Here is a 26,138-nt window from a genome sequence, read left to right as displayed (position 1 = left end):
GCTTTTTGTCTTCTTTTGTTTTATTTTCTTAAGTGAAGCAGGAGGAAAAATGGTTTAAAAGTGGCAGGGAATGGTATTGCATCTTCATGCCTTAGGGCATCTTCATGCCCTAAGATGTGCAGATGGAGAAGAATAAAAAATGACTGTTTTCCACAGGGAACAACAAGTTTTTCATTAGAACGGTAACATGATAAGAATATTAAAAAATCAATTGAAGATGTTGCTGAAGATAGTCTGTAAGTTCCACAGGGTTTAGGGGTAGAGGTAGGGGTAGAGGTGGGGGAAATAGATGAGAAGTAGGAACCTAAATAAGATTAGGGGTAAACAAAGCTTTAGATTTATTTATTGTTATTGTTGCCTGTGCTTTTGATGTCATATTTAAGAAATCATTGCTAAATCCAATGTCATGATGCTGAAGATTTCCCCCCATGTGTTCTTCTAAGAGTTTTACACTTTTAGTTCTTACTTTTAGGTTTGATCAATTTTGAGTTAATTTTTATATATGGTGTACGGTAAGGGTCCAACTTCACTCTTTTGCATGTGGATATCCAGTTTTCCCAGAACCATTTATTGAAAAGGCTGTCCTTTCATCATTGAATGGTCTTGTCAGAAATCAACTGACCAGATATGTGAATGTTTATTCTGGGTTCTGTATTCTATTCCATTGATCTATATGTTTATCCTTTTGGAAGTATCACACTGTTTTGTTTGCTATAGTTTTGTAGTAAGTTTTTGTATCGGGAAGTGTGAGTCCTCCAAACTTGTTCTTTTGCAAGACTGTTTTGGCTTGCATGTAGGTTTTCAAAAGTGTTGATTATCAGGTTGAGGAGTTCTCCTCCCTTTCTAGTTTGCTGAAAGTGTTTATAATGAGATGTTGGATCTTCTCAAAAGAATTTTTTGGTATCTATTGAGATGCTTTGAATGTTAAATCAATCTTGAATTCTTGGGATAAACGCCACTTGGTTATGATGTATTATTCTTTCTATATGGTGATGGAATCTATTTGCAAAAATTTGGCTAAAATTTTTTGCATCTATGTTTGTAGGGGATATTGGTCTTAATTTCCTTGTAATGTCTTTTTCTGGTTTTGTTAACAGGGTAATGCTGGGCTTATAGAATGAAAATGTTCACTCCTCTTCAATTTTCTGGAAGAGTTTGTATAGAATTTGTGTTACTTCTTTATTAAATATTTGGTAGAACCAGAATCCACCAATGAAACAATCTGGGCCTGGAGGTTTCTTTTTTGGAAGGTTTTTAACTGTGAATTTAATTTCTTTAATAGGTATAGCCCTGTTCAGGTTACCTATTTCTTTTTGAGTGAGTTTGGTTGTGTACGACTTTCATGGAATTAGCCCATTTCATATAAATTGTCAAATCTGTATGTATAGAGTTGTTCCTAGGACAGGTACCCCCTGCTTTTCAAAAGTTTGCTTTATGCCATGTTGCTTCTATGAAAAGACCTGCATTACTACCTGTTTTTGCTAACCCAAAGAAATCCCAAAGAGAATTTTCCCTTTTATGAAAAAAGGCAAAAAGTGAAAATAGCATTTAGCATTTGTTTTGTTGTGAGCTGTTATAGAGGTACCTGCACCCCAAGCAGCAAGTGGCACCACCAACCTCCTTCCCTGGGAACTACACTCAGCATCTCATCATCAAGCCACCATAGCTTCGAATTGTGTCTGTGAGTATCTGAGCTTTACCGCAATTTACTTCGTGCATCCCTTGGCAAGATGTGTCCTTTCTTTGCTTTACAACATTTCCATTCCGAAAGGTTGCATAGGAATTCTCTTTTGGATAGTTGGGGAAACCTGTATTCCCTTACTGTCCTTTTGAGGTCTTTAGTGATAAATTTTCTTGCATTCCAGATATTGGTAACTTGTGTGTTTTCCCTCTTTTTGGAGATCTCATCATAGCTTATAATCTTTTCAAATGACTGGCTTTTATTGTAGTTTCATTGATTTTTCTCTATAGTTTTTCTGTTTTCAACTTCATTTATTTCTGCTCCTCTATTATTTCCTCCCTCTTCTTGTTTTGTGTGTGTGTTGCTCTTCTTTTCCTAGTTTCTTAAAATGTAAGCTTAGCACAGGGAACTCTACTCAATACTCTGTAATGATCTATATGGGAAAAGAATCTAAAAAAAGAGTGGTTATCTGTCTATGTATCACTGATTCACTTTGCTGTACACCTGAAACTAACACAAGATTGTATTGATCAATAAATCAACTACACTCCAAAAAAATTAAAAAAAATAAAGTCTAGAAATCAGGAAAATAAAGAATGGGAAAACAATAAAAAATGTAAGCTTAGATCGTTGATTTGGGGTCTTTATCATTTTCTAAGATAAGCAGTTAGTGTTATAAATTTCACTTTAATCAGTAGTTTAGTTGAGTCCCACAAATTTTGATGTTGCATTTTAATTTTGTTCAATTCAAAATAGTTCTTTTCCTTTGAGATTTCTTCTTTGACCCATGGACTATCTAGAAATGTAGTTTAACTTCCAAGTGTTTGGAGATTGTCCTGTATCTCTTAATGATTTGTAGTTAATTCTGTAGTGATCAGAGAACATACTTTGTATGACTTTGTTTTAAATTTCCTAAGCATTGTTTTCTGGCTACTGGTTCAGTGAAACTAAAAGCTCTCATTTCCTTCTCTGATCCCCCTGCTACCAGCTGCTCCATGTATTCTGCGCAAGGTTTTAGTTGCATTCAGTGGGACAGGCAGGAGGAGGCTCTTGCAGACCCCATCCCGCCTCACCTTCAGCCTAGCGCCGCCCAAGCCGAACCACCCTGCATCAACAAGGTGGCTCCCCACCAGCTGCCTTTCTGAGAGCGCTGGGAGAAGTCCGGTCCAGGAGCGTGTGCGTGCGTGCGTGCGGCGGAAATCCCGCCTCTCGGCGTCTTCGGTTGGCCTTGACCGCAAGGGGGTGAGCTCAAGGAGGAAGAGGAGCCGGATTGAAGGAAATTTGGAGAGTCGGCAGAAGGGGCGGGGATGCTCCTCTTCCCCATTGGCTGGGCCTGCTGAGACGCCTCGATGCGATTGGCTGGACAGCGTGGGCCGTAGCCCCGCGTCGGCCCGCCCCTCCGGCCTCCGGAGGCGCCGGGATTGCAGGCCCCGGGATTGGGAGCGCCGGCGGAGCCCGTGGCCTTTGGGGCTGTGTCCGCACGCGCCGGAGCCAGGCAGCCGGGCCTCTGCCGTCCGGTCTTCGTCCTCGGGGGGCGGCGAGGGCGGCCGGCCGCTGGGGCGGTGCGGGCCGGGGCCGGGCCAAACCGGGGCACGGCGGGCGTTGGCGCAGCCGCCGGACCGGGGCCTGCACGGACCGCCCGCGGCGCGCGTCTCGGGCTGTCTTTTCATTTCCAAGTGATTATTGTTTCGGATTTTTCTGCAGACGTGAATTTTGGTTAATTTATCTCACGCACCAGTTCTGGCCCGAGGTAAAGAGGAGGATGCGTGGTGGTGTCATTTGCGTTGAGATGTGGGCTTCTTGCAGTCTGTGTGTTTACCTTTTGGATTTAAGGGAAGGGGATGACATTGTGATTTGGTCTCGTAACCGGCCATTCTCAAGGTCTCGCCGACGTGGTACAGACCCGGGCGAATCCCGTGGGTGACTCTTACCTGGACTGGAAGTAGGCTTTTTCCTTTCTCGCCCCATCTTTCTCTTTCCCTCTCTCCTCCTCTCACTCCCCTCCTCCAGAGCTTCTCCTCTCCCTCCTTCCTGTTCTCTCTTTGCCGCATTAAACCTTGCGGTAGGGTCTTTGTAAAATTCTGAAAAGGTTTAGGTCTTCAGCGTTTCTGTTTTACTTGCAGGTTTGACGACTGGGAGGAAATCGGGGGAAAGATGCCTTCTGATTCTTTCTGTTTGGCTGCTCAGGCTCGACTTGACTCCAAATGGTTGAAAACAGATATACAGGTGGGGTTTTGACATTCCTTTTTCCTGGTGTTTTCCTGCCTACATAGTTAAATTTCTGGTGAACCCTTTCTTTAGGATATGTAAGGGCATGCAGATCAGATCTTGCCATATTAGAGAAGCAGGTTTGTTTTCTATAACTTTAAATGTACCTTTTATTGTGTCACTTTTTATTGCTCTTTTTATAGTGTGTGTGGCTACATTTTAATTACAGTTATTTATAAGTGCAAGAAGCGAGATACAGTTATGCAAAAATTTTTTGTTATTATTTTTTAAGAGGTCTGTATCATTCTTAGCCATATCTTGGTGACTGTTTAGTGATACTTTTTGAGATGTTCAGTTAATTACGTGGGGGAGAAGTGACATACAGTCATTTATTATGTCCTGCAGAAACTCACTCATTTTTATGGGATTCTGTGTTTGTGTTTCTGGAGAGACAAGGGTTCAGTTGAGCTGTTTGCTTTGTATTCTCATTGGTCTTATTAAGAGGAGTGCTTGGATTTTCACGTCAAGAACATGTGGAAACAAAATGTTAGCCTTAGACTCTCTAATATTTTATTTTAAGGTAATTGCATGCTTGTCCAGAAATTGTCAAATAAATAACGATGATGTTTCTGTAGTCTTTTCTTTATCCCAAGTTAGTTTTGTTTGCAAATGGAAAAACTGTGTTTGTAACTCCCTGTTGCCCTCAGAAAGAAATGGCTGAAATATTTTGTAGTGTATGTGTGTTTTTTCCCTCTTCCCTGAGGTTAGCCATTTTAAGTATTTCTCAAGTAATCTTAACCTTGTTTAAATACAGTCTTACCTACTGCATGACGCAAGTCATGTATTCTGTAAGCAGTTGATCTTAGATACTTGTAGTGAAGCATTATTGCCCTTCTTACTTTTTTTTTTTTTTAAGTGTGGAGTCCCAGTTGGTTTCAGAGCCAAGTGTTAAGAACTGTGTTGTGGGTGATGGGATTGTTATTGATAGTGTAATGTTAGCTAAGGAAAACAAGAAGAATTGGGTTAAGAATTGGAATAGTAGTGACTTTTTTAAAAAAATTAAACATTACCTTTTATTTAGCAATTACTTTCTGTTTTCCTTAGACTTTTTTTTTTTTTTTTAAGCAGAGGTGGGGGGAAGTGAGAGGTGAATAATTTCTTATTTACAAAATCTTGAGATTCAGGCAAACTGATTTTAAGAATTGTTTTTATTTTTTATTTATTTAAAAAAACTTAAAAGAAAATTTATTTATTTTGGCTGTGCTGGGTCTTAGTTGCCGCACTCGGGATCTTTAGTTGAGACATGTGGAATTCTTAGTTGCGGCATGCATGTGGGATCTAGTTCCCTGACCAGGGATTGAACCCCGGCCCCCTGCATTGGGAGCACAGAGTCTTACCCACTGGACCACCAGGGAAGTCCCAAGAATTGTTTTTGTATTAGTGTTTATATATTTTACAAAACTTTTTGAAGTAAAGAGCTTTACCTAATGAAGTTTTTTTCCCTTAGTAATTATAATTGAATAATTGCTAAATATAAGTTTTAGCATCTTGATCTAAAACCGGTTTAATGCTGAGTTGAGTGCCTACAATGAGTCAGGCGGATACACATAAAAAGAAACACCACTTATGCCTTAGAGTGATGACCATTTTACCTTTGGTTTATTTAGTGTAATATACAGTGCTTGGCCCTTCTTAGACATTTAAGTACTATTCAGAAGTCTTCCGAACTCCTAGGAATAAGTGAAGAGACCTAGGTCCTAGGAATAAGTGAAGAGACCTAGGTTTTGGATAGAGGAAAAATGTCGTATGGGTATTGAAGCTGTGAGATAAATGAAAATAGTGTGAAAAAAGTGATTGGTGACTTTGGTTTTATACAATTTCTCCAGCATTGCTTATTAAACGTGAGGAATGAATGTTGTTGTTTTACACCAAGGAATAACTTAGACATGGTTTACTCTTTGGGATCTTTCCTGAAAACACATATTGTGGATGCCAGCCTTATGCTGACGGGTTTCACACTTATCTTGTTGGGGATGTCTCTCCCACCTGGGGTGGGAAGGGTCCCCTTCCTTAAGTAGGCTTTTGTATTGGGAGCAGGATTGACACCTGGGTAATGCATAATATGTGGGGTAAAAACATGTTTCTTAGCTGTGAGAGTTAGCTAATCTATTTTTCTATGGCTGTTTTTATTTGATATGCCTGTGAAGTTTTCAGTGACTTTAGAAAGGAAAAATTTTTGGAGACTGTGAAAAGTTTTAATATGTGTCTATTGTAGAGAATATAGACACTGATCCTAGACTTTCTTGATCAGAGACATTTAGATCCCTCAGGCCTGGGACTTTGTAACCAGCGGCCTGTAATGGAGTACCCATTGTATGGCAGGCATATATCCGGTTTTTACGTATATAATGCTTTTTACTTCTTCAGTACTCTTTTCTGGTTTTTGTGTGGAGTTCCTTGAGTTGCCATCTTCCTTCACAACTCTCTTGAGGAGGCAACAAACACAGAGCTAAGAAGTGTTAGCTACATAATCACTACCATTACCTTGTTGATATTTACAGTAAAAGTCCTTTTGTCTGATGTGATTGGTAGTTTTTTTGGTGAACCAAAAAGTCAATTAATCAAAATAACTATAAAAATAGTACATAATACCTTAAAAACTTTTTATTCTTAAAATATATATGCATATTTATTTCCCAGTCTTGTTTTTTTTTTTTTCTTTTTCTTTTTGGCTGTGCCGTATGGCATGTGGGATCTTAGTTCCCTGACCAGGGATCGAACCCGTGGCCCCCCGCAGTGGAAGCGCAGAGTCTTAACCACTGGACCACCGGGGAAGTCCCTTGCTAGTCTTGATGTAAGGTTAAGGGTGTGTCTTTGAGCATGGGTCCACGAATAAGCTGTACTCAGATCAATCTCCTATTTTTGGGTTTCTATTTTTGGGTTCTTTGAAGTGGAACATGAAATTAGATATGTATGAAGCAATTTTTAAAACTTTTTATTTTGAAATAATAATAGACCCACAGGAAGTTGCAAAGCAAGTAGAGAGGTCACGGTATACTCTTCTCCCAGACTCCCCCAGTGGTACAATCTTAGGTAACTATAGTGTAATATTAAAACCAGCAAATTGACATTGGTACAATGTGTGCATAGTTCCATGCCATTTTATCATATGTGTTTATTCATGTAACCACCACCACAATTAAGATCCAGAAGTGTTCCATCACCACAGAGATCTCCCTCCTGCTGTCCCTCTATACATATAGTCACACTCAACTTCCTCTACCATCTTTGACCCCTGGCAATCACTAATCTTTTCTCCATCTCTATAATTTTGTCATTTTGAGAATGTCGTATGGTATGTGACCTTTTGAAACTGGCTTTGTTCACTTGGTATAATGCCTTTGAGGCCCATCAAAGTTGTTGAGTATATCAATAATGCACCTCAGATTGAATTTTTCTTTTCTTCTAGTCATCAGTTTAAAATGATTCAGCATGAAAGTTAGCTTTTAAACTTAAAGTTATTAAATGTATATATTGTCACTTTACGCTTAGAAATATCAGTAGATTAAAAAATGTGAACATGAACATCTTGGTAAATTCAAATCTCAGATTTTCCAGTTGACAGATGATACATAGAAATAAAAGGATGTTGTACACACAGGTAACTTAATTGATTTCCATAATGACTTCTCGTGATTACTTTCGTGTCTGTGAATAGGTAGTATTGCTCAATTTTTTATTCATGATTTTGGTTGTTTGTGTCTTTTCTGTACTTTGGACCTGTCTTGTCAGGGGTTTATATATTTTGTTAGTCTTTTTTAAAGAACTGACTTTTAGCTTTGGTTCTTGGAAAAGACTAATAATAGTTATAAAGGAAAGAAAATGAGTTTATCATCAGACTTGACAACAAGGCCTTATGCAGAAGAAAGCTGAGTAACATATTCATGGCACCCAAGAAAAGAAAATGTGAGCCAAGGATTTTATGTTCCAGCAGAACTGACTTTTCAGGTAAAAAGGACACAAGTTTATCAATGAGCAGGAACTCAGAAAATATTGTTTCCATGAGCCCTTCCTGAGGAATTGAGTAGAGAAAGATCTTTAGATGACTGAATGACTGTACATGGACATGAAGACGGGTGGTGGGCATTAAACGTGTAGTTATGGGTAGAACCCAGAGTGAATTTTAAAAGGGAGAAAGCGTAGCATGTAACAGCTGTATGCTTAGACATGTTGGATTATAGTAGAACTGTTCTGCATTGTCTAATTTAGTAATCCTATGCATTGAAGTTTTCACTTTAGGTCTTGTATTTTTCATCTTTAGAGATTCCATTCCAGTCCTTTTTATATCTCCCATTTCACTTGTCATGATGTTCATATTTTCCTCTCTGTGAATACCTGGAACATATCTATAATAGAGCTTTTAACATTCTTGTCTGCTAATTCCATCACGTCTGTCAGTTCTGCATTTATTTCGATTCACTGAATCTATCATTTCTGTTGATTTATTGCTCTGGTTATGGGGCATGTTTGCATGCCTGGTAATTTTTTATTAAATGTTGGACATTATAAATAAATATTATGTTATTCAGTGTTAGATTTTATTCTTTTACAGAGCATTAGTTTTGTCTGGCATACATGTAAGTTACTTGGGATCAGTTTGGCCTTTCAAAGATTGATCCTGAGGTTTGTTTGGGCTGATCTAGCACAGCCTTTAATCTTGGGCTAATTTATCTGCCTTATTAAGGCAGTGTCCTTCCCGGGACTCTAATGCTTGGTGTGGTGGGAGGTCTTTCTGTTCTGGTTGGTGGAAACACAAGATTTCCCAGACTGTGAATCATGGAGGCTCTGCCTAGTCCTTTTTAGTGCTTCTTTCCCCAGCCTTGGGAGTGTTCTCAACCCATACCCCGATCACTTCTCAGCCAGAGTCTCAAGGGGTCCCCTCTGCCCATCTCCAGAGATCAGTTTCTCTGCAGCCAACTTCCTCTCCTGTATTCTTGTCATTTTGACCTACTTATAGCTGGTCTGTCTCCTCCATTCAGCAAGACCTCTGGGCTCTATTTGGGTTCCCCTTTCCTGTGTTGCAGCCTGGAAGCTGCTTCTAGGCATTAAGTTTGGGAAGTTGTAGCCCTTACTTCGTTTGCTGCCCTTATCAGGGATCACAGTTCTGGGCTGTCTGTTGTCCAGTGTCGGAAAACAGCTGTTTGATATATTCTGTCTGGTTTTCTACCAGACAGGCAATTCCTAAAGGAGTTAATTCTTCACAGGTGGAAGCACAGGCCTTCCCAATCTGCTTTTAATCTCATTTATTGATAGTGTCTTTTTTGGTTTTAGAATTTCCACATTTTTGTTTGAATGCATTTTATTGAGGTATAATTGTATTTAGTAAAATGCATCTATTTTAAATGTTTAGTTTGAAGTGTTTTGGCAGTTTGCTTAACTGCCCCATTAGGTACTTTTCTATAGTTTCCAGTTCTCTGCTGAAATTGGTGATGTGATCTTTTAATTGCTTGAACACATTAAACCTTGCGCAGCCTCTTTAGATTCCTCGACTGCATCTCCCTTCCCCTCTGGGTTGATACCCCAGCGTGCCTGCGGGCCGTCCTTCTACTCTTTGTCTTAGATGTAACGTCACACAGCAGGGCGTAGGTTAGGGCTTCCCAGCTGCGTACCATGGAGTTGCAGGTGACATCGTCTGGAAGGTGGGGAGAGCAGGAGCTCACTTTCCAGACTCCCCCAGTGGTACAATCTGGGCGAGTCTGGGGGTGAACATTCACCGCTTGGTAAGGAGAGATACGGGATCTGGGTATTTCAATTCCCACCCCCCACCCCCCTTTTTTCCCTCCTTGGACAGGTCTGTGGTTTCTTCTTGGAGACCTTGGCGAAGAGCCCCACACCATGGAGTGGGGACCGGTGCGGTAAAACGGGAGTCTGCAAACTTTTCCTGTAAAGGGCCCGATCGTAAATATTTCTGTGGGCCATGTGTCCTCTGTGACAGCGGCTTACCTCTGCTGTTGTTACGGGAAAGCAGCTACGGACAGTACATAAAACAAGTACATGTTGGTAGGCTCCAGAAACTTCATGGATACTGAAGTTTGAATGTCATAATTTTCATGTGTCATGAAATATTTTCCTTCTCTTGGTTATTTTTCGATCACTGAAAAATGTAAAAGCCACTCTTGGCTTGAGGGCCGTCTAAAATCAGGTCGTGGGCCACGTCTGGCCCCTGGGCTGGGCCCCAGTTTGCTGACCCCTGTGGTAACTTGCTGCCTCATTTGCTTCCTATGCTTCCTTGTCTTGCCTCCTCCTCTGCCCTTCCCCTCACTGCCCTGGGCTGGCACCTGCCAGGGAAAGTGTCAGCACTTTAATCCGTTACTCGGGCTTTCCTTTTTAGGGCAAAGCCTGTATCTGTATGTCTCTTTTCTGGATCCACTCTTGACTTGTTTATGCTCGCTTCCATTTCTTTCATTTTTCAGTCATGTGGCCTTATCTTACCCATGTTTATTTTTGTTTGAGTTCTAGGTATTGTACATGAAAAATCGTTGTGATCACTTGGGGGCACTGGGTAATGCTTTCCTCCTCCGGAGAGGATCTGCCAAACTAGTAGCACTAGTGACCTCAGGTTACTTCAGAGCAGCAGGGAACTGTGATGGTTCAAAACGGGGCTCCTTTCGGCCTGCTTGCACCTCACCCGTACTTCTGTGTGTGTGTGTATGTGGCCCTTCGGAGTTCTGCTCAAAGCGTGGCATGTTTCCCTCTTCCTCACAGGCCTCTCTCCTGTGAGGACCATGGCTCTAGCCTGAGCCGTGCTTGGTCTCAGCCCTGCTCGCAGAATTGGCAGGTGCCTCTAGGGAAGCAGCCTTCGGCTCCCTGGGCTGTCCTCCTCTCCTTGCTGCCTGGATGTCTTCAAACAGATGTACTTTATGTTTCTTTCTGACCTTTCCAGTTGTTCTAGAAACCTGTTCTTAAAATTTTTGGAATTGGTATATTGTCCTGTGATCAGTAGGTGTTTAGAAAGTATTTTTCTGCAAGGCTAAGAAAAAAAGCCAGATATCTTTACTTCAGTCATCTGCAAATATTTGAACAGGTCACATTTCAGGCATATTTTAAAAATAGAAAAAATAAACATTTTCTAACTACAATCAAAATGCCATTTATTTCATTTGGCATATTCTATTTCAGATTATATTGTGTACTTATACAGTTTGAAGTAGTGATCTTAAGGGTCCGCTTGCCCAATTCTATTTGGTTTTCAAGTATTGGTAGCGCCTGTGATGGCTCCCCCAGGCCTCCTTACTGCATGTGTTGGTGCATGTTGTGGTGCTGGTGAGAAGAGAACAAGCTTGAGAGTTAGGGCTGTTCCCGAAAACTCTGACAGCCTCGGTGTTGTGTGATCTTGGTCAGGTAATTGAACTCCTAAGTTTTAGTTACTGACCCTCAAAACTGGGCCTATTACTACCCCCCTTGCTGGCTTCTTTTCAGGATGAAAATGCCTTTACCTGCTATGTCATTTTAGAGGTGTGAGGTAAGAATGTAAGAGCACATTGGAAAAGGGTCCTAAGACTGAATAATGCTAATCAGAGGCATCTGGATTCTACGTGACAAAAGTTAAGATTTAAGATCTATGTTGTCACCCATTGGGAACGTTTATGTAAACTACCTACTAATAAAGACAAGCTATTTATAGATTGTCGTGCAAATACTCTTACACTGACAAATTGAAGTGACTTGTACTGCTTGTGCGGGCTAGTCTTCCAGTGCCATGATTCTTTCCCAGTTTTCCTGGCCTCTTTCTCCTTGGGATCCTGTGCTTCCCTCCCAGGGCCTTGGGGTGCTCTCCCGGGGGCTTCAGCTCTGCCTTCTGCAGTCTAGCTCTTTCAGGCCCTGCTCCGTGGAAGCTTGCTCTGTTGCCTTAGCAGTGTTCCTCCTTCCTCGCATCCTTTCACATGCCCGAACCACTGTAGTTTGGCGGTTACTCGAGTTCACGTCCGCGGTTCCTACGAGGCTTCTACAGCGAGTATCCCTCCGGACACCCGGTGTCTACCTTCCACACAGCTGCCCAGCTCTCATCCTTCCCAGCCTGACCCGAGTGATGAAAGGATGGGCGGTAGTGATAGTTCTTGTTTCCATGTAAACTGGGCTTCTTCCTTGGCTTATTCTTTAATAAATGTTTCGTCCGCAGCCACCCAGGGGTCATCCTAGTGGGCATTCGGGGCTGGTCCACCCTCCCTCCTTCGGCGTTAGTGTCTTCTGCAGGTCTGTAGCCCATGCTGTTGACTCCCAGATTTGAACCTCTAGCCCTGAGCACTCTGCTAAGATCTGGATTTGTCTTTGCAGTACGTGTGTAATGTGTCTGTGTGTGTATGTGTGCACGTGCATGGGGAGAGTATCTCCGTGTTTATGTTCAGTAGTTGGTGCAGATCTCAGTGGTTAAAACCGAGCTAATTCCCTCTCATCCTGAGTCTGTTCCCTACCTGGTGTTTCACTTTTCACATCTGCTCTGTCCTGTCTGATCTGAAATGTCTCACATACTCTTCTCTTCCCCGTCTTGGCTTAGGCTCTCGTCCTGTTTTGGGGGCTTTCAGCAGAGGCCTCCTAAGTTAGTTCCTCTGTTTCTGGTCTCTTCCTCTGCCCTCTCCACTGCCCTGACCCTGAGTTATGGCTGGACGTGTGATCATTTATTCCCTGGCCCCTAGAGGTGGCGTGTAACTGCTGGAGCACAGCACGAGTGGGGCTATGTATTCTGGCCACTGTTTGCCTGTGTGGCCTTGCGGGCCAGGACTGAGCCCAGCGGCAGCTCTTAGCTGCCCTCCTCTTACGCAGACCAGCAGATGAGCCGGGCCTTGCCATTCCCACATGACAACCTCAGGGGCCCTGAACGTTTGTGGCTCACTTTTTAGAAAGGATTTACTTTTCCCTCTGCCCGTTAGTACTTTTGCCAACAGTCATGTTTTGGTCTCAAGTATGTTTATGGCAGTTATCTTGTTAGTGATGTGGACAGATAAAATATGAGTGCTGAGAACAAGTTGTTGCTTCTGTGAAAACTAAGTTAGATGCCAAATTGGTTTTCTGTTGCTTTGTAACAAGTCACTGACCAGAAACTCAGCAGCTTAAAACAACTCCGTTTACTCTCTCCCCCTTTCTGTGTGGGCCAGGTGTCTGGCCACGGCTTAGCTGGGTCTTCTGCTTCGGGATTCACAGGCTGCAGTCAGGGTGCTGACCAGTCTGCTTTCTCATCTGGAGTCTCATTGGGGTCCTTGTCGGCAGAATTCAGTTTGTTGGGTGTTGGGTGGGGCTGAGCTGTGGGCTCCTAGGAGATGCCCCCTCCATTGGCAGCTCATGGCGATGGCTGGGAGAGTGTCTCTTCTGGATGGCCCCATCCTCTTAAGGGCTTTTACCTGGCAGGGCCCTGGGATAATCGTCCTTTTGGGTAACTAGAAATCAACCGATGTGAGAGCTTAATTATATATGAGAAATTCCTTCACTTTTGCCACAGAAGGAAACAAAACCTAGTCACAGGTGGAAAGTCCCATCCTGTATTCACAGGTCCTGCCCACACTCAGAGAGAGGATTACACAGGGTGTGTGTGCCCCGGGGGGGCAAGGATCTTGAGGGCATCTTAGATTTGCCTACTACACATTGTTTGGATAAAAGTGAGACGCTAAAAAAATTACTTGTACAGGTTAGGTAAGAGAGAACTGTAAAGGATTGCGGGAAAAGCCTTGCACGTCTAAAGGAATTGTGTACTAAGATTGCTCACAAAGTGCCCTTCAGTTCTTGCTCCCTTTAAAGAAACTGAGTCTGGAAATAGCGGATGCTTCATGAGAGTGGCGAATGTTGGATTGATGACAAGGGACAAGCTGGTGGGCTTGTGAACAAAGAGAAGGCCCTGACCTTCCATTAAAAGATGGGCAAACAGATGTGTCTGTTTCAGTGTGAAGTGTCTTGTCTGTCTGAGAAGAGGGTTTCTGCCGTTTTCAGAATGGATGCCTTCTTTGGGTGTTCGCCATGCCCGCGCCCTTCCGTGCCTCCTTGCTCTGGGAAACCTTTTCTGACTTCCAAATGCTGACAACCAAGAGCATTTTTGTGAGCGTTTTTGTTTTGTCTTTGAATATCACTATGGACTCATGTTTTTATTTAAAACTTTTTCAGTCCAATATAGTCGTAATGTATTTTGATGTTCAAAATTATTCTAACTTTGGCCAGTGAGGGAGTCCTCATCAGGTTTTGAGCAGCTTTTTTGGTGCAAACTTAAGATATTCCAGGCTCACCTTTCCGCCCCGGTCCTTGACTCAGCCTTTTTTTCCTAGACCCCAGATTTCATTTAGTGGGAAGTGGTACTTGGAAACCAGTATCTGGGTGCTGGGTGTACTCACTGCTCTCAGAGTGCCATTGATTTTAGGTCTTTTCCAAAGACAGTGCAAGCAGACATATTCAAATATAAGTTCATGCTGAGATTTCCAATTCAAAGTGCTCTTAAAAACTTCCTTGATTTTATCTTTTATACTTAAAATCTTACTTTCTAGTAACATTAACATACTTTATCATAAACATACATTTTATTATACTAACATTGCTTCATCCTACAATATATATACATGAAATAGTTGAAAAATTTTAATGTCAATATTATAGTTGTGAATAAGACCGATTAGTAAACTTTAAGGTTTTTTTTCCCCTTGAAGTATATCCAACTAAAGATGTATAGTTGAAAAGGGTCTTGAAATACAGTTGACCCTGAACAACGCAGGTTTGAACTTCGTGGGTCCACTTGTACTTGGATATTTTTCAGTAGTAAATACTGAAGTACTACACGGTCTATGGTTGGTTGAGTCTGTGGATGTGGAGGAACCATGGATATGGAGGGCTGACTATAAAAGTTATATTTGGATCAACCCCTGAGTTGTTCAAGGGTCAAGTGTACTTTTCTTTTTGATAAACAGGTTAATTTGCTTGTTACCAGTTGTAGGCTTTGCTTTTTATGATTTAATTGTACTTTTTGAAAATGAAAATCATTTGTATGTTTTAGAAGTAAATGTAAGGTATACTCAAGATCTTGCCTTCACTCACCTCTGCTGCTTTTTACCCACGTTCCCCTTTCCATCTCCCCGTAAGTGATCATGTTATTTGTGTCTGGTTTATCTTTCTAGAGCACCTGCCCACATGTGTCTTTTTTCTTGTATCTTAGGCAAAATGTAGCATAGTATGTAAGCTATTATGCACAGTACCTTTTCCACTTAACTGTATTTCTTGGGAAAATTTTCATTAAATGTTGAACGAATGAGATGTTTTTTTCATATTATTCTTTAAGAATTGCATTGTGAGTGTGATTACTCTGTAAGTTTATTTTATTTATCATTGCCAGCTTGCATTCACACGAGATGGGCTCTGTGGTCTGTGGAATGAAATGGTTAAAGATGGAGAAATTGTATATACTGGGGCAGAGTTAACACAGAATGGAGAGCTTCCTTCTAGAAAAGGTAAGGGCCTTTAACTAGTATTTTTCATTTTGTGAAGACCTTTATAAATTGCATTTTATAGAAATTTTGGAATGTGCTATAGGAACAGAAGTGTGCTTGAGTGTAACTGAAGTTTTGTTTTCACTTTGGAGATGTCCAAATGATAGTTAATATTAGGAGCTTCCTGGATTTCATTGTTCTATGCGAATTGAAGGCCTTTTCATGGCAAAACCACCTCGCTGTGGTGTCCTTCCTCTGAGGTCTCATTTGTAGCTTACAGGAACTCCGCTTAATGTTTCTTTGTTAAGTTTTGAAATATATATTGCTTTGGCTAACTATAAATTGTGGTTATTATAAGGTCGAGGGGAAATAATCAGTATTCCTGAAATTGTTCCTGTACGACTCTCGAGTGGGAGTGTATAAAACACTTTTTGGAAGCCTTTGGCCTGTGGCCTGGACTTGGCTCCCCTTGTATTGTATCTTCTTGTCTATGCAGGGAAGTATCAGTGAACACTCCTGTTAGGCCTGTAGTTATGAAAACGCAATGAAATTCTGTCACTCAGTTGTTCTTGACTCTGCCTGTGAATCAGAATCACTGTTTAGGCTTTAAAAAGAAATGAATGCGTGGACCCACCCCAAACCTGAAAAGCCTACAGGTCTACACAGTGAGCAGCCATGCGCCCATCCCCCAGGCCCTAGCAGTCCCTCCTCTGTCCATTGGTGCGCCTTACCTGGTGCCCTTGGGCACTTCATGCACAGTACTAACAGGGTCGAGTTCAGTGTAACTTTTTGTCTTTAATGTAAAACTTATGCATAATAAAATACATGTTCTAAGTTTACTATTCCCTAAGTTTTGACAGATGTAATTGGTGTAACTTAGACCCCTCAACGTTACTCTCACTTCGCAGGTTCTCTCGTGCCCCTTCCCGGCTCACCCCTGCCCTCTCTGCTCAGAGGCAACTACTGGTCTGATCTCTCTCTACTGTGGATTAGCTTTGCCTCTTCTAGACTTACATGTACATAGAACCATGTGGTGCTCTGTGCTGTTTTGTCCTTCTTTCACCCCGTAACGTTTTAGTAGTTCATTCTGTATACATTTGTTTTTGAATTTTTGAATTTTATTTTATTTATTTTTTTATACAGCAGGTTCTTATTAGTTATCTATTTTATATACATCAGTGTATACATGTCAATCCCAATCTTCCAATTCATCACACCACCACCACGCCCCTGCCACTTTCCCCCCTTGGTGTCCATATGTTTGTTCTCTACATCTGGGTCTCTATTTCTGTCCTGCAAACTGGTTCACCTGTACCATTTTTGTAGATTCCACATATATGCGTTAATATACGATATTTGTTTTTCTCTTTCTGACTTACTTCACTCTGTATGACAGTTTCTAGATCCATGCACGTCTCTACAAATGACCCAATTTCGTTCCTTTGTATGGCTGAGTAATATTCCATTGTATATATGTACCACATCTTCTTTATCCATTCGTCTGTTGATGGGCATTTAGGTTGCTTCCATGATCTGGCTGTTGTAAATAGTGCTGCAGTGAACATTGGAGTGCATGTGTCTTTTTGATTTATGGTTTTCCATTCTGTATATTTTTGAAGTTTTTGTGCCTCTTCGTTTCGGCTCTCCAGTATTTGTTAATGCATTAAAACTCATTCCCCAAAATATTTTTTGTGAAACATTAGTTCTAAAAGATACTCTGAGAAAAACTAATTACATGGAAAAATTCAAAGTGTATTTCTTATTCATTACATTTGATGAATATTTTTTGTTCTTTGTTCTTTTAAAAATCATGTGGTTAGAAAGCAAAGTGTAATTGTTCTTTATGTAGGTCCCAACTGAATAGTTTTTTTGACATTCAGTAGAAATTTATTTTTAATGTGGCATGATATGTGCTTTTTATTATTACAAAATACTTTTTTTCTCAGGCTTATACACGACAAATTTCATTTTTTTTTTTTTTTTTGCGGTACGCGGGCCTCTCACTGTTGTGGCCTCTCCCGTTGCGGAGCACAGGCTCCGGACGCGCAGGCTCAGCGGCCATGGCTCACGGGCCCAACCTCTCCGCGGTATGTGGGATCCTCCCGGACTGGGGTACGAACCCGTGTCCCCTGCATCGGCAGGCGGACTCTCAACCACTGCACCACCAGGGAAGCCCAACAATTTTCATTTTTAAGACTGTGTACATTCTATGTGGTTGTATTGTAGCTGATTGTGAGGACAATACAGATTAGAGTAGACGTTCCTCCAACACACAGTTGTCTTTGCTCTGTTTTCCCCAGGGACCGATCGCTGTCTTCTGCACCCAGCCATTCTGGGATGAGTTCTTACTGTGTTCAAGCTGGATTTCTGCGTGGTTCATTCCTGGGAAATCGTGGCTTCTAATAATTTGCGCTTCCCTTGAGTTAAACTTGCCTTTCTTTTGCCATCACATTTAGAACTTCCCGGTCCTACTGATGAGGAAGGAATGCTTCCTCCTATGTAGTAAGCTTTTGTGTTTCGTGTTGGGGGCCTGCCCTACAAAAGACAGGCTAGATTATAGTCATACACGTATTTTTAAGTGAACATTTCTTTCAACCCTGTTTAGGGTTGTTTGTATTTATTATTTTGAGGAAAGTCGAGGAGGGAATAGGATATAAAGAAAGGAAAGTTAGGAGGCTACTAAAAGATATGCTAAGCTTATTTTATTTTTGTCTAGGGCTGGCCTTTATGTGAAGAACTTAAGTCTCATGAGCTGTTTCATTTGTTATAAACCTTCTCAGTCTATGCAGATAGTAGAAATACACTAGCCATTATTTTGCTTAGCCAGGCCTCTTGAAAAAGTTTCACTGCTGCTTCTATTCCATTACAAATGTAATTTATTGACATCAGGACCAACTTTTTGTAGTCTTATGGAGCTTATTTTTGGCTTTTTCTGACTTCATATTGTACTTAAGTGCATTAATTGTTTTGGGTTTTTTTTTTTTTCCTTTGTCTAGTCAGTACTCTTTAGTTATGTGTTCCATGAGATGAGTTTTTGATTTTTTTTTTTAAGAATACAACTTTCCTGCTAGTTTTATAGTTTTTCTGTGGAGGGTGTAAAACATTGAATGTGGCCTTTCTCCCCAAATACTTCATGATTATTTGGGCAATAAAGGCATCTGTATACCCAAGGTGTGTAACAGGAGGATGAAGACCCCATGATGTTACCCACAGCCAGGGCTGGAGGAGTGCCGAGGTGGAATGTTCCCTGTGGTTTGTCAGGGGGCCCTGGCCTGGGCTCAAGGGCGGTGGTGTGTGGGGTCCCCGGGGAGAGGTGAGCACAGGCCTCCAGGTGGAGGAGTGCAAAGAGCAGCAGCGTGCAGGGTAACGGGGAGCCGCGGAGGTGGGCGGGCCAGCCTGGAGGGAAGTGGACTCCTTGGAGCGCCAGCGTGTCTGAATCCAGGAGGGTGCGCCTGCTGCTGCGGTGGACACGCTTACACACTACAGGTCAAAAGCCTAAGGGTTCTCAAACTCTGTAGTTCATCAGGATCTCCTGGAGGCTTGGCCAGACACCCATGCCTGGCCCACCCTTCGAGCGTTCTGTTACTTGGAGTTGGGATAGGACCTGGGAATTTGCCTTTCTAATGTGTTTCCAAGTCCGTACTCTTGCTTGTCAAAGAGTACGTTGTGTCTGTTTGTAGCTACAGTCTGTTACATTGGGAGTTTCAGAGACAGAGGAAAAGAGCTTCCTCACGTGCTCCTTAGAAAATAGAACATTAAAGAAAAGCAGGGCTTCCCTGGTGGCGCAGTGGTTGAGAGCCCACCTGCCAATGCAGGGGACACGGGTTCGTGCCCCGGTCCGGGAAGATCCCACGTGCCACGGAGCGGCTGGGCCCATGAGCCATGGCTGCTGAGACTGCGTGTCCGGAGCCTGTGCTCCGCAAGGGGAGAGGCCACAGCAGTGAGAGGCCCGTGCACCACACACACACACACACAAAAAGCAAATGACCACAGTTAGATTTCCCTCATAAGTATATTCTGTCCTTCATAGTTAATTCTTAGCGCTTTGAATCTTGAGTCCTTTATGGAAAACTTAACCCACTCCTGGGAGCCTGCCTGATGTTTATTGGAAGCAGTGATGTCAGCTTCTGCTGGAGTCTGTTCCCTACAGGGTTGGTGCTACTGCTTTTGTTTGTTGAAGACCCAATTTCTGGCCTTTAGCTTTAGAAGGGAGCAGGTGATAAAACGTGAGGCTCCAGTTGATTGATTAGACTTAGCAACATTATCAGGATGGACAGGAGTAAAATCTTTCGCGGGTTGGGCTTCTTGGCTGTTGTGTGAGGATTTGGTCCTTGTCCATCCTGGGGGTTAGAACCTAGCAAAGGCAGCGAGGCATGGAAGCATTTCTAGAGCCTCCCACTATCCTGGGGATTGCAGTGTGTTTGTTTAAATAACATCCTACCTGTATGAAGTTAATCAAGGGAATGCTAATTTTCTCTTTTTGATATGCTGGCTCTCCCATATTGTGGCCCTGAAGCACAGGGAAGCTCTAATGATAGCTGTGAGCTCATGAAGAAATACGGAGCATCCCATCTCTGCTTATTTTTATGTCCAGCCTTCTTGCGGCATGGGGGTGTTACATCATGAACTCCGTGATGTGGGAGCCACTGTTTGTTATTCTGGTCACCTAGGAAGTGCCAGATACATCTGGTGTAAAAATACCTTGACAGTTTTATAGTTCAGAGTTTAGAGTCTGATCCTGGGAAGGTGGCATCAAACAGCTTTCAGAGGAAGCTGATCTGGGCTCGAGAGAGGATGGCTGTGCCCTAGTCCCAGAGAGAAAGCCCAGCCTGATAGTAAAGGGCTCACACTTTTGTTTATTGCTCAACTTGGTCAATTCTGACACATTTTTGCAGGTTTTGTTTAACTTAGGCAGATAAAGTTCCCTTTCCCTCAAATCTTCTGCAATTTACTTATCTGCTCACTTATCTCTTACCGTCGTCTTTCACGTTTTGGCATAATTGGACATTTTCCTTTAAGGCAAAAATTACTGTCTTTCTTCCTTTTTTTTGGCTGCGCCGCGCTGTGCGGCGTGTGGGATCTTAGTTCCCCCACCAGGGATTGAACCCGCGCCCCCTGCAGTGGAAGCGCGGAGCCCTAACCACTGGACTGCCGGGGAAGTCCCTGTCTTTCTTCCGTCTTTATTCCTTGATAGTAACGTTTCTCACCTTGCTTATATATTTACATTTCTCTGCCACCATCCCTTCTGGTTTAATCTCAACCGTCCATGTTAATTATGACGTTTATCTAAATTAAGTAGCCTCTAATTCGGATAGTGGTTCTACACCACTTCTGTAATTCTCCAGCACCAACTGGATAGCTAATAATTCAATCCAGTTCTGACACTTAACTCCTGGAGTTAGCTCAGGCCCCACAGATTAAGGGCTCGGTCCCGCAAGACTACCTCCACTTCAGATGCCAGCCTCAAATGGGATTTCCAGACTACTCCCACTTCTGCCTGGCTGACTACAAATTCAGAGGTTACCATGACCCTCTCAGTTTCAGTAATTCACTAGAATAACTCACAGAATGCAGGAAAACACTTCGTTGGTTTATTTTAAAGAATACAGCTTGGGAACAGCCAAATGGAAGAGATGCAGAAGGCAAGGTTTGAGGGAAGGAGCTCAGAGCTTCCCTGCCTTCTCTGGGCCCTCCACCCTCCCAGCACACCTGTGTGTTCACCAACCTGGAATCTCCCCACATTCTGTTGTTCAAGAGATTTTATAATTTAATCTCAGCCCACCTCTCTCTGGAGGTCGGGGGTGGGCCTGATAGTTCTCACCCTCTAATCACTGTTTGGTCCTTCTGGTATCCAGCCCACATCATGAAGCTATCTAGAGGCCCCACGCTGAGTCAGCTCATTAGCATAAGCTCAGGTACAGTGGAAAGGGGCTTGTTATGAGTATCAAAAGACACTCCTATCCTCAGTTAATTCCAAGGGTTTTAGGAGCTCTGCGCCAGGAACCTAGAGCAAAGACCAAATATATGTTTTTATTATACCACAGATAAAAAAATGGGAAGTAGGTGTTAGAGCATTTTAGCAGAGCTCTGGAGTCCACATTATAAGGGTCCCATTTTACATGTTGAATAAGCAAGAAGAATGTGCTCATTAAGAAGTGCAGAGGTGGTTTTGAATACCACCATGCAGTAACAATAAGGCAAAGGCATGTGTGCATTGATTTGTCAACCTGTGCTTGGTGACTGACGATCTAAGTTATTTTCTCTCAGCATTTGTACAGGGGTTCACAGATCAGCTATCGATTAAATCGATTTAATATTGGGGCCAGCGTAAGTTAATGAAAGATTTGAACGTTGCTTTTAAGGTAATACACTACAGAACAATGTGATTTTTACTGATATAAAAAAGTTTGTCAGAATTTTATAAATCAATTAGAGTGAGTCTGTAATCTTATATTTTCACAGTCTTACACGTGGAAGTTATGTCAACTTTCTGATGAGTGAAACTCATGTAGACAGTTTAGAAAATTCAGATTAACTAGGCTCTCCTTGAGAAAACAAACCCAAGGCTTAGAAATCATGTATGCTGTGTTATATGCCACACTGCTAGCACATCAGGGAATGGACATAGAGCCATTTTTAACGAGAGTTATCAAGTCAGTCTGATTCATCCAAGGATTCACCTGGAGTATGTGAATTTAAATTCTAATGTAAAGGTGCCTCTAAGTTAGCAGTTTCTGAGAGATGTTTTTTCCTTCCATAGTTATCGAGATGTAGTTAACATAAGTTAAGTTTAAGATGTATAGTGTGATGATTTGATATACACAGCAAATGAAATGGTTACCACAATAAGGTTAGTTTACACGTCCATCCCTTCACATAATTACCATTTTTTGATGTGTGGTGAGAACATTTACAGTTACTCTCTTAGCAGCTTTCAAGTATACAGGACTCTGCGGTTAACTGTAGTCACCGTGTTGTACATTACATCCCCGTAACTTATTTTTCTTATAACCGGAAGTTTGTACTCTTTGACTGATGTCTCTGGCCCGGGCAGCTCCTGGCAACCACCAGTCTACTCTCTATGTTGAAGCCTTTTTAGATTCTACATGTAAGTGGATCGTATAGTCTGTCTGACTTAATTTCACTTAGTGTAATGTCCTAGTCAACCATGGTGTTCTGAATGGCAGGGTTTTGTTCTTCTTTTAATGGCTGAAGAGTATTCCATTGTGTGAGAGTGCCTGTGTGTGTGTACATACACCTTTTCTTTATCCATTCATCCGTTGATGGACAGTTAGGTTGTTTCCGTGTCTTGGCTTTTGTGAATAATGCTGCAGTGAATATGGGGATGCACATATCTTTTTGAGATAGTGATTTCATTTTCTTCAGATATTTACCCAGGAGTGGGAATCCTGGATCATATAGTAGTTCTATTTTTAATTTTTTTGAGGAGCCTCCAGACTGTTTTGCATAATGGCTGTACCAATTTACACTCCCACCGACAGTGCACAAGGGTTCCATTTCTGAGAGTTGTTTTTTAATTAATTTTTTTTATTGGTGTATAGTTGATTTACAATGTTGTCTTAGTTTCTGCTGTACAGCAAAGTGAGTCAGTTATACATATATCCACTCTTTTTTAGATTCTGTTCCTATATAGGTCATTACAGAGTACTGAATAGAGTTCCCTGTGCTTTACAGTATGTTCTTATTATCTATTTTATATATAGTCCATTTCTGAGGTGTTTTTTTTCCCCCTCAAAAGGCTGGCCACTCTTTGAAGTATCAGAAGTTTCTTTCTTTTCCGGGGATTCTTGATTTCCATTTTTTTAGATTATGTAAGTTTTTCTTATCCTTTAATAAACAGGAGAAGAGGAGGACCACTAGATTTCATAGGCTTCATAGTTAATAATTCCTTGCAGAGGTAAGAAAATATACAAATACAACGAAGGGTACTGATACCAAGAGTCTGCTGGCTCCACAGGGTTTCCTATTGAATGAGTCTGAATTTTGTGTGTGTGTGTGTTAATCAGCAGAGGGTGTCAGGACGGTGGGGAAGGGCACAAAATGTATAAGAACACGTCATGAATTTGTGTGTCATCCTTATGCAGGGGCCATGCTAATCTTCCTTGTATCGTTACCATTTTAGTATATGTGCTGCCAAAGTGAGCACCTGAATTATTTGTAATCATCCAAAGTTCCACCACAGTTTTATCCAACCTCAGACAAATCTGGTCAGTATTTTGGTGTCTGGTCTTGCAGTTGTCTTGTGAGATGATGAGGCACACAGACCCTGGGGCCAGCAGAGGGAGAGCTCTCCTTACTAGCCTAAGGCTCTTGGTGAGATACATGCTCTGAGCACCATCTGGGTGGCAAGAAACGCATGTCAGTAAGGCTAAGATGCCTCAGTAGTAAGACGTGGTATTATTTATCACCAGGAGAGAATGAATCCGATGCATATCAATTTGACATGCTGAAATTTGCAAAAGGTGCATCTCTGGATTGATGAAACACCTACTTCATAGGGTTATTGAGTTGATTCATGAGTTGATGATGACATGTGCAGAACAGTGCCTGGCTCCCAGTTTGTGCTATTTAAGGGTTTGTGATTCTCATGGTGGTTGTTCAAGTGCAGGCAGGAGTGTCAGTGTCCTGCCCCTGTGAGTCCCCTTCACTGAGCACAGTGCCTGGCACACAGGAGGTGCCAGTGCCTAGGATAAAGGATGTCCCGTGTTCCTGTGTTAAATCAGCTTGTGAAGGGACATACCTGCCTGAGAGACTGGAACTCCTGTTTTTGATTAAAGGAGTTGCAGCAGGAATGAATTCAAATCTTTTATATCACATATTTATTTTTAAATTCAGTGTTAGAACTTTTAAACATTTTTATCTTATTAAAAATACTTACATTGCATGCCTAGCTTATAGCATTCAAAAGCTAACACACAGTTTTCAGTGAAGAGTGAATTCCTTCCCAGTCCTATTCTTCAGTTACCTCCTTTTTTTTTTTTTTTTTCTTCCTTCTCAGGGGTATTATTACTATTATTGGTATCTTTCCAGAGGTAACTTACGGGCATATAAGTGCATGTATGAAACATACACACTTTATTTTCAATAGAAATGAAAGCCTTCTAGGATGTGAGGTACACCAGAATTTAGAAGAAATGTACAAAAAATGTGTAACGGTACAGCATTTAGAGTCTAAATGTCTCTGGCTTGACTTTATTTTATCCTTTTTTGAAATCAGTAAATTGACCCCTCCTGTGCCCAGGTCCATTGAGTCAAGGAGAGAGACCAGTGGGTGGGTAGGAAGCACAGCCCAGACTGCAGCCAGGCTGCTTTGGCCATGGGTCACTGTGGGCAGTTCTGTGGATCGGAGCTTTCAGATCCTTTTCCACACTGCAGTCCCAGGGATGCACGCTCCTCAGGGGAGACTGAGTGAGCTGTGCAGCATGCGGGTCATTCATTCATTTGTTCATCGATTCACGGACTCATCTGGCTGTTGGTGAGGGTGGTTTCTGGTGAACGAGCCAGGCGTGGCTCCTGCTCTCCTGGAGCTTATATACCAACTGGGACAACCAATAAAAAATGGACAGAGTGGCAGTGGGAAGAAAACAGGTATGAAGAAAACAACAGAGCAATGCAAGAAGCTGCCAGGGAGGGTCCCTGAGTTGAGAAGCCAAGGCCCCTGCATTTACTCTCATGTCCCTCACCCTGCCTGTAACAGCTCTGTATCCGCCTTGAACCGTGAGGACAGGCTCTGTCATTTCACCCTGGTACCCCCAGCACCTGGCAGAGTACTGTGTATACAGGAGGGATCCAATCAGAATTTGTGTCATGAGTTAGTGAGTTGTCTTGTCATGGCTTCAGGCTGGTTAGGGCTGTACCAATTCCCCAGTGGAGGATGGGACACTGAAGATGAGTGCCCCTTTATGTGTCACTCAGGTGGATGCTTTCAGCTTTTTAACTCTATTCATGCCTGCTGAGTGGTCTTCCTTAATTTTATTTCTCCATCTTTTAAAATCCCATTTATTGGGAATTCCCTGGCAGTCCAGTGGTTAGGACTTGGTGCTCTCACTGCTGGGGCCCTGGGTTCGATCCCTGGCTGGGGAAGTAAAATCCCATAAGCCACGCGGCATGGCCAAAAAAAAAAAAAATCCTATTATCGACTTGATGGATCACTTTATTTTTCATGTGAGAATTAAATTTTTCTGTTAAATGAATATAGGCATCTTTTTTCCCTAATCTGCTCCTAAAATCTTTGAATTGTTTGTGAAGTTGCCATGTTACCAGCACTACATCCCTAATCAAATGACCTAGACATAATAAATATTGCACTGTATCTTTATAATACAGTGGAGTCAAGGGAAATTTGAATGGCCACTTCTGTGTTTGTGTTCCATTAGAAAGTTTTCACACCTAAAATCTCTTAAAATTATACTTGTACTTCTTTGTAAACAGAAAAAAAATTTCAATGTCATATAAAAACATATACTGTATCTCTTTTTAGCTAATGTTTGATTAATTGGGACCTTTAGTGTAATGGTTAATTTTATGTATCAACTTTGCTAAGCCGTGGTGCCCAGGTATTTATTAGATCAAGTAATATTCCACATAGTTCTGTGAAGGTGATTTTTGGATGAGACTCACATTTAAATCCATGGACTTTGGGGCTTCCCTGGTGGCACAGTGGTTAAGAATCTGCCTGCCAATGCAGGGGACACAGGTTCGGCCCCTGGTCCGGGAAGATCCCACATGCCATGGAGCAACTAAGCCTGTGCGCCACAACTACTGAGCCCATG

General features: G+C 42.0%; 1 protein-coding gene across 1 annotated transcript in view; it reads left to right on the top strand.

The window, feature by feature from the left end:
- Positions 1–3,819: 3,819 nt before the first annotated feature.
- Positions 3,820–26,138, top strand: part of HERC2 (HECT and RLD domain containing E3 ubiquitin protein ligase 2) — a 222,286-nt gene continuing 199,967 nt past the window's right edge. The window contains exons 1-2 of the mRNA XM_079710369.1: positions 3,820–3,907; positions 15,252–15,366. Of these exons, the coding sequence (XP_079566495.1) occupies positions 3,836–3,907; positions 15,252–15,366 (187 nt within the window). The 5' untranslated portion in view covers positions 3,820–3,835. The remainder of the gene's footprint in view (positions 3,908–15,251; positions 15,367–26,138) is intronic.

This window comes from Hyperoodon ampullatus (genome assembly GCF_949752795.1).
Source record: "Hyperoodon ampullatus genome assembly, chromosome: 8".
In the NCBI taxonomy this organism is placed as follows: Eukaryota; Metazoa; Chordata; class Mammalia; order Artiodactyla; family Ziphiidae; genus Hyperoodon; species Hyperoodon ampullatus.
Note: the sequence above shows the minus strand (reverse complement) of the source record. Positions and strands in the feature narration are given on the sequence as shown.